Consider the following 8,845-nt stretch of genomic DNA (forward strand, 5'->3'; position numbering starts at 1 on the left):
GGTTTTGCCCTAATCGGATTTTTCTCCTTTGGATTGGCTTTTTGGGGCGGATCTGTAGGGCCTAAAATGGCAGGTCACACTTACAGGAGATTTTTAAGTAAGTTAATGATCTCTTGGCCAAATCAATGATGGCTAGTCATTATAGGAGCAAGAGTTATTCTGGTATTAATGACTGGTTGAGAACTTCTCAATTCAGAGGAAGGATAATTGACCTCCATTCGGTGGCTTTTATTCTAAACCTTTGAAGCATCATTGCGAAACTAGATGTCACACGGGGTTCATATTAGTTTTGCTAAAACCTTATTGGATGTTGTTTTGTTTTACAACAGGTATTTGCTTAAAACCTAACATAGGTCAATGTGTTTTTCTTTTCAGCAACATGTTAGTATTTTCGTTTATTGCTTTTTATATGACCGACTATATATAGTGGAAAGAATCGTGTGAAAAATATTTCGTGGCAAACAACCTCGTATTTGTCATGGTTGAGGAGTGTCCTCAAGTCCCGACCCTTGATGCACCGCGAAGTGTTCGCAATGCATATGAGGTGTGGATGAAGGCTAATCGTTGGCTCGACTTCACATTTTGGCTAATATACCTGATGTTTTGGCCAAAATGGTTGAGAACATGGTCATTGCATATGAGATCATGGACTCGTTGCAAGATTTGTTTGAACGTTAGTTCTTACTTTTAGAGCATAAAGGAATGGATGACAAAACCAGTAGTGTCAGTTGTTTTGACACTGATCCCACTACTCTCCAAAAGAGGAGACAAGATAGTAAATTTGATTTATTGGTCTTGGAGACGTGTTTGGTAGAGAATGATGATTCTGCCTGGATCCTAGATTCGGGTGCTACCAATATTGTCGGTTCCTCTTACCAAGGATTCAGTTCCTGGAAAACGTTGCCACGGGGAGAGATGACTCTTCGAGTCGATACTGGTGAGATTGTTTCAGCTATTGCTGTAGGCAGGCTAAAGTTATCTGCTGACAAAGAAACGTTATCTGTTACTAGATAATGTTTTTGTAGTTTCTCATATAAAGAGGAACTTAATCTTGGTTTTTTGTCTCATTGAACAAGGCTATACCGTCTCTTTTCTGAGAATAAAGTGTTTATTTTCAAGAATGGAATGGAGATTGGTTATGATTCAATGGAAAGTAACTCATATGTACTAAGGCCATTAGTCATAAAAGCTTTGTTTAACACTGAAATGTTCAGTACAACAACAACTAAAAGACCAAAGGTTTCTCCTAAGGAAAACGCTCATCTTTGGCATCTTAGGTTAGGTCACATCAACCTCAATAGGATTGAGAAGTTGGTGAAAAGTGGACTTCTAAAGAGTTTAGAAGAAAACTCCTTGCCGGTATGGAAATCATGCCTCGAAGGCAAGATAACCAAACAACCTTTTTCTGGAAAAGGTTACAGAGCCAAGGAAGCCTTGGAGCTTATACATTCAGACCTTTGTGGTTCGATGAATGTTAGAGCTCGAGGTGGGTACGAATATTTCATCTCTTTCATAAATGATTATTCAAGGTTCAGGTATCTCTACCTAATGCAACGTAAGTCTGAAGCTCTTGACAAGTTCAAGGAGTAAAAGGCTGAAGTTGAAAACTTGTTAGGTAAGAAGATAAAAACACTACGATCTGATCGTGGTGGAGAGTACATGAACCTCCAATTCTAGAACTATATGATAGAACATGGGATTGTGTCCCACTCTCGGCCCCTGGTACACCTCAGCAGAATGGTGTATCTGAAAGGAGAAACAGAACCTTGTTAGACATGGTTTCGATCTATGATGAGTTATGCTCATCTTCCAGACTCGTTTTGGGGTTTTGCAGTGGAGACTACATGTTATATCCTGAACAACATTCCCCAAAAAGTGTTTCTAAAACACCTTTTGAGTTATGGAGAGGTCGTAAAGGTAGTTTACGCCACTTTAGGATTTGGGGTTATCTGGCACATGTGTTAGTGACTAACCCAAAGAAGTTGAAACCGCGTTAGAAGTTTTGCCTCTTTGTAGGCTACCCCAAGGAAATGAGAGGCGGATACTTCTATGATCCAAGTGAGAACAAAGTGTTTGTTTCTACAAATGCTATCTTCTTGGAAGAAGACCACATAAGGGATCATAAGCCACGAAGTAAGCTCGTTTTGCGTGAGATCTCTAGTGAGACTGAGACTGCTGAGGGTTCAACAAGAGTTGTTGAACAGGCCGACAGATCAATAAGAGTTATTTATTGTTTCATGGTAACCTTGAGATAAAAGAAAAATTGTTTTCTTAATTTTAGTAAGTTTTTGACAAAATTGTTTTGAGATTTTCTCTCTCCAAAAAGAATCTCACGAAATTTATGAAGTAAATAGGATTTACTAAGCAACAACTTGGAGTGAGCTAAACGATCATGTAGTGTTTTGTAGGTGACAGACACACAGCTAAGCGATGAGCTAAATGATCGCTTAGCTTTTGCTAGACGATCGCTTAGCTTTTGCTAAATGATTGAGCATCGACCTATACGATAGGTTCAACCATCTCCTACTTGCTCAATTGTTTACACGATTGTTGTTTCCTCCATCTTCTGCCTCAAACCAAGTCCACACAGAGCCCACCCTCTGGATTCTCACATCGAGAATACCAAGGTAACCTTCTTGGTAGTGTCATACTCAACTCGACGCCGTCGAAGTTTTGTGGAGGCCGTTCGTGCTGTTGGGGTGTTCATGACCGAGGCGATCGCTGAGTTCGAGTGTGCAGTGTTTGTGCAATGTAGCGGTCGTGTTGGACGACCATTCGAGGTTTCTATGTTCGAGCGTTCGTGAGTAAGGAGCTTGGCGATGAGTCTACAAATGTGTGTAGATTTCTCCTTGATTTTTTGTATTATCATGATGTAATTTTTGTAATGAATGCATAACCGTATGTTTGTTTTTACGACTGTAATTTGTAAAGTTCATATATGATTGTAATTTGGAATGATCTTTCCGTTGCTCATGGAAATCCTCGTATTCGATTTCCTTCAATAACTATAAAAATAGACATTTTGATGTAGTGCATGATATAGGGTTAGCGGGGATTTTTAGTGCTGATAAATGAAAGTTCATTATTGCACATGAATTCTTAGCAATATTAACGAATGTTCTGCTCATTATCCCTCATAATTCTAAGTAAAAGGTTGCAATAGCTTGTATTTCTACAAGCTATTAGTAAGCCCGATACAATGCGTCCCAAGAAAAGAGGCACCACCATGATAGTCCATAGAAACAATGAACTCATTCCTTCAAGAACTATCACAGAGTGGCGCATATGCATGGATTATAGGAAACTCAATGCGTCGACCAAGAAAGACCACTTTCCTCTACTCTTCATTGATCAAATGCTTGATCGACTAGCTGGCAAATAATTTTACTATTTCTTAGATGAATTGTAATACCCCACATTTTTTTTAGTATTAATGTAATTTCAGTAATTTTTATTATTTGAGGACATGTTTTTTGGAATTTTGGACTTCAAATGTAATTGTGGTAAATTAATGGATTTGACGTTGAAAGTATTCAATTTGAAAAAATTAATGCCTGGAATTAATTTCATTTTTGGGAAAGAAATGAAGTTAATAAAATAGAGTGGAATAAGGAAAAGAATAAAATAAAGTTTATTTTATTTCCTTTTTAATAATAATAATAATAATTATTGCTATTATTATTTTTTTTTTTAAAAAAAAAAACAAATTCTCCCCTCTTCTCCCTCAGCATCTGCCCCACCCCCACCCCCCCCGGAATTTTCCCTACTCGCCCAGCCGCCCGCCCTCCTCAGCCCATCGTCCAGACCGTCTCCATCGCTGCTCGCCACCGATCTCGACCAGCCGGTCAGCCGCTCGTCCAGCATCGCTCGCCCCTCAGCGTGCCGATCTTGCCAGCCGGTCAGAGTAGCGTCCGTTCTGTTATGCTGAGAGTCGAGAGCCCAGATCTGAAGGCGTCTTCGTCCGTTCTGTTCCCCCGAGAGCCGTTCGCCCAGTTCTGAAGGCATCTTCGTCCGTTTGCATCGTCGGATCTCATCTCCGCTGCTGCTAGCCACGTTGTCAGTCGTTTCGCCGTCAGTCTCCATTGTTCGTCTCTGGTTGGGTGAGTTGTGGTGTTTGTAAAGGTATCTTAGAGGTATCTTGTATACCCACTTTCGATTGTCTCCAAATTGTTAACACCCGCTGGATTTCGAATTTCAGATTCAAAAGACTTGGGCCTTGTGAATCGCCGTCCATCAAGATTTGTGATCAATTGGTAAGTTTAGCAAGAGTTTTGTTAATTTTTTTGGGTTGCCTTTTGGTTTAGTGTGGGTTTAATGTTTGGTTGGGTTTTAAATTTGGATTGAGACCCCTTGAATTGGCTTGTTTCTGCATTAAATTTTGTGTTCGTGGCTCGAGTGAAGTGTCAGGTAAGTATTTGGATGTATTGGTATGAATTTGTGATTTGGGCTACATTTTAGGGTTGGAATTAAATTCTGATGTTTGCTTTAGGTTCAATTCAAGGTTCTTTTTAGGTAAGGAGAAGAATAAATTTGTTGAGATTGAGCTCGAACTCTCAAGTAAGTAATCTTACTATTGGAACTTTCCACGGACCAGATACTAGATATATGCCAGCATAATAGATGAATATCAGGACAGAACAATAGCATGATAAACATATAGTATAGTATGACCGATATATGTTCTTGTATGAGAATCTGAAAGATTTATTTGTGCACGTAGATACTTGCATGCTAGTAAGAGATGATACTTGATTCACTGAGGTTGTATTTGATATGAAGATATTGAGGCGTATATGTGATGCTTGGAAAATGGAGTAAATAAATATGCGTTCATTGTTCGTTCTCCATGCATCGCTGGTCATGCGTTGGACTAAGAGATATGCAATATGTGTCTGATGACCATGCTTTCCTGCCACAAGTTTTCTTGCCCTCTTGCCAAGTATAACGAGATCACAAGTTTCTCGGTGTGATCCAAGGTCGAACTCAGGTACTTGTAGCTAAATGTTAAGAAGTGGTGTGTTTACGGCGAAGAATAAAAAAATATTGAAGTTTAAGGGCTATGCACTACTCCTACTCCTAACTAACAGATTAAGTAATGGAAGTATGACTATGAGAGTTAAAGACATGGCAACTGTTAACGCGTAATAAGGTGCATGGAAAAATAGATAAAATGGTGGAGGGGATGATTTCACCACATCAATAAGCTTGATCGCAAGGGTAACCCCAGCCAACACAAGTTATGCAATTATGCTATACACAATTGACTAAGACGCATGAGATGCATATGCGATAGTGTCAATAGGACTTATGTCTAAGTCTCTATTCTTGCTTACGTGCTCCCACACATAAACAAGGTGACCCACATACCACCGTATCCTACTTCTGGACGCATGCAATGTGACCGCATACTTTCATATCCTATCTATAGGGTGCATACGCTGTGTAATAGTAGATAAAACTTATTCCTAAGCTTTTATTCTTGCTTATGCGTTCCAATCTGACTCTCTTAAGCCTAGATTTGGTTTTTAGACTACTTTCCCAAGTATGCTCAAATGATGAATGATGCACTCGTAAGACAAGGTAATCACATAAAGCATGGTTGGCATAAGATTATTCCTATCTCTAGGAACACTGCTTACTTTACTTAATGCGTTCCACTACTTACCCTCTCAGGCAGTTAGTCGCAGCTGATCAGCTTATAGACAAGCATTGCTACAGCCTCACACTAAGCAAATAGGATTTTCTCACAATACCCGTGCAACGCACACCTCTCGGTGATTTGCTACATGCTTCATATGTCTATGTCGCATGATTAAGTATGCGATACTCTAACAATCTTACTTAGTCATTGCAATGAATGTAAAGGATGATAAGAAGAAGTAAATGAAGATGGAATCGAAGGAAATAGAGAAATGTATTGTTCACAATATGTATTAATCTCTTAAGCCACAATTAAATACAACAAAGAGATAAAAGAGATATGAAGGGCCAGATGGGCAATGTCTTGCTTCTATCAAATGTATGTCAAGGTTGTCGGTGGTGTCATGGATGGGCGGTGGAGTAATTTCTCTCGAGATCACCTTTTGTGAGATTTTTATACCTGGAGACGAACAGTCTTGATTAATTAATAAATTAATATCAATTAATTATTACTCTTAATTTTGATTAATTATTAAATATAAAGATGTTATGTTATCTTAACTTTTTTATATAAAGCTTTATTATTAATTTTTTATATTTTAATTAATTTAATTATTTCTAGTATCTGAAATGAATAATTTAATTAATGCTTAATATAAAAATATTAATTAATTTACATTTTAAGTGATCAAATGATTAATTTACATAACAACATATTAAATAATGCTAAATTTAATTTATGATTTGCTTATTATTTTACATTTAATTAAACAATTATTAAGTTTTGATTTCTATGTACCTAGGTGATAAATCGAAACATATATTTAACTTTTAAATATTAATTATCATGTATATTCGAATACAGACATTAATTATATCAAACATTTAAATCCCAAATATTTATTCATAACCATAAATCAATATTTGCGATCACAATAGGAATAATATAGGAAAAAATATCTTTTTAGTCCCTAGGTTTTGGGTCTAGTTTCTGTTTAGTCCTTATATTTCATAATGTAACAAATTTAGTCCTTAATTTTTTAGTTTGGTTTCAATTTAATCTATAAGTTTCAAGATCACAATTTTACCCTTGTCATTTGAGTTTTATTTCAATTTGATTTCTAGATTTTAAGATTTACACTTTTTACCTCGATTTTCACTAAATACTCATTTTCGGCATTAGTGCTAATGCATGTTAAGAAATTCAAAATAATTATATTAATTAAAATTCATTAAGTATCATTATTTTTCATCTCCATTAAAATTAATTTAAAATTTCACTTCATAGTTATTTAAAATTAATTAAGAAATGTTGACGTCAATAATTGAAACGATTATTAAATGAAAAATTGATGTTAAAATTGTAAAATTTTAGGGAACAACTCGAAACAATTCAAATCTCAATGGTAAAATTGTAATATTTTAAAACTTATAAACTAAATTGAAACCAAACTCAAAACTGTGTAACATTTCGAAACTTAAGAATTAAATAGAAATTGCATCTAAGGGTTAAAAAGTATTTTTTCCAAAAATATTTACTTTTTTAAGAAATAATATATACTTTTCTCGGCTGGATAAAATCTTTAATCGATAAATATAAGAAATAAGAGAGAGGAAACCAGTTTGGCTATCTCAAAAGGGGAAAAAAAAGAATTTAATATTTTCCAAAAAAAATTAATTTCATCTTATAAAAGCCCTAGTTGATCCTTCTTCCACATCACTCAAATCAAAATTCCCCAAATCCCGCCTGAACCCTAAACCTCCCTTCTTCCAATTTCTGATTTTCCGACGACCATGCCTTTAATTACCGACAACGGCGAGCCTCTCCTCGCCCCCAACCCCGATCGCTTCTGCATGTTACCAATTCAGTACCCTCAAATCTGGGAGATGTACAAGAAAGCCGAAGCTTCCTTCTGGACCGCCGAAGAAGTCGATCTCTCACAGGATCTTCGCCATTGGGAATCTTTAACTGCCGACGAGAAGCACTTCATCACTCACGTTCTTGCCTTCTTTGCTGCCTCTGATGGCATTGTTCTGGAGAATCTTGCTGCACGTTTCATGAAAGAAGTTCAAGTCTCTGAAGCAAGAGCTTTTTATGGATTTCAAATAGCTATGGAGAATATCCACTCCGAGATGTACAGTCTTCTTCTGGAAACCTATATCAAAGATCCAAACGAGAAGATTAAGTTATTTCGCGCTATTGACACCATCCCCTGCGTCAAGAAGAAGGCGGATTGGGCGTTGAAATGGATCGACAGCACGGAATCGTTCGCCGAACGTATTTTGGCATTTGCTTGTGTTGAAGGAATCTTCTTCTCAGGTAGCTTCTGCTCCATTTTCTGGTTGAAAAAACGTGGATTAATGCCTGGGCTCACATTTTCAAATGAGTTGATTTCGCGAGATGAGGGTCTTCATTGTGATTTTGCTTGTTTGTTGTATTCATTGTTAAAGAAGAAACTGAGCGAGGATCGAGTGAAGGAGATTGTTACCGAGGCCGTGGATATAGAGAGGGAATTCGTGTGTGATGCCTTGCCTGTTGCTCTGGTTGGAATGAATGGCGATTTGATGAGCCAATACATTGAATTTGTGGCAGATAGGTTGGTTGGAGCTTTAGGTTATGGGAAAATTTATAATGTTCAGAATCCATTTGATTGGATGGAGTTGATTTCATTACAGGGGAAGACCAATTTCTTTGAGAAGAGAGTTGGGGAATATCAAAAGGCATCTGTGATGTCAAATTTGTATGGTGATGCGAGAATCCATGTGTTTAAGATGGATGAAGATTTCTGAGAATTGAAGATAAGATTTTGCCGTGTACAATAAAATTTAAGGCTAGTTTGATAAAGTTTCCTATTTTTGTTTTCCTGTTTTTATTTTTCATTTTTATAAGAAACTAACCTCTTTGATATTTATTCCTAAAATTTGAGAACCGTCATAAAAATGGATCAAAATTGAAAAACTACAAAAAGTAGTTTTTCTTGTTCCATTTCTATTTTATTTAAATTGTTTAAGTAGGGATTTGACTAATTGGCGAGGAAATATGCCTAGATCACTTCTAACTCCATGGTCGGAATCAAATTTCACTCGAGATTTTTCTATTTCTTTTTTTCTTTCTTTCGTTTTTTTTTTTTTTTTTTGTTTCTTTCTTTTAGATTTTCTTTCTCTCTATATTTTTTTTTAATATTTTTTATAATTATTTTTCTTT

At 36.5% G+C, this 8,845-nt stretch overlaps 1 protein-coding gene across 1 annotated transcript; it reads left to right on the top strand.

The window, feature by feature from the left end:
* The first annotated feature begins 3,693 nt into the window (after positions 1-3,693).
* LOC120071339 (ribonucleoside-diphosphate reductase small chain-like) lies at positions 3,694-8,485 on the top strand. Its single transcript, XM_090310867.1, has 3 exons — positions 3,694-4,100; positions 4,199-4,253; positions 4,490-8,485. The coding sequence occupies exon 3, from the start codon at positions 7,435-7,437 to the stop codon at positions 8,428-8,430; it is 996 nt and encodes a 331-aa protein (XP_090166993.1). The 5' UTR covers positions 3,694-4,100; positions 4,199-4,253; positions 4,490-7,434; the 3' UTR covers positions 8,431-8,485.
* Positions 8,486-8,845: the final 360 nt, after the last annotated feature.

This window comes from Benincasa hispida, chromosome 2 (genome assembly GCF_027475165.1).
Source record: "Benincasa hispida cultivar pf3 chromosome 2, pf3_genome.v1.1, whole genome shotgun sequence".
Taxonomy (NCBI): Eukaryota; Viridiplantae; Streptophyta; class Magnoliopsida; order Cucurbitales; family Cucurbitaceae; genus Benincasa; species Benincasa hispida.

Bases quoted from the DNA above. Each gene is read 5' to 3' on its own strand.
- LOC120071339 (XM_090310867.1), top strand. From the start codon at position 7,435: ATGCCTTTAATTACCGACAACGGCGAGCCTCTCCTCGCCCCCAACCCC.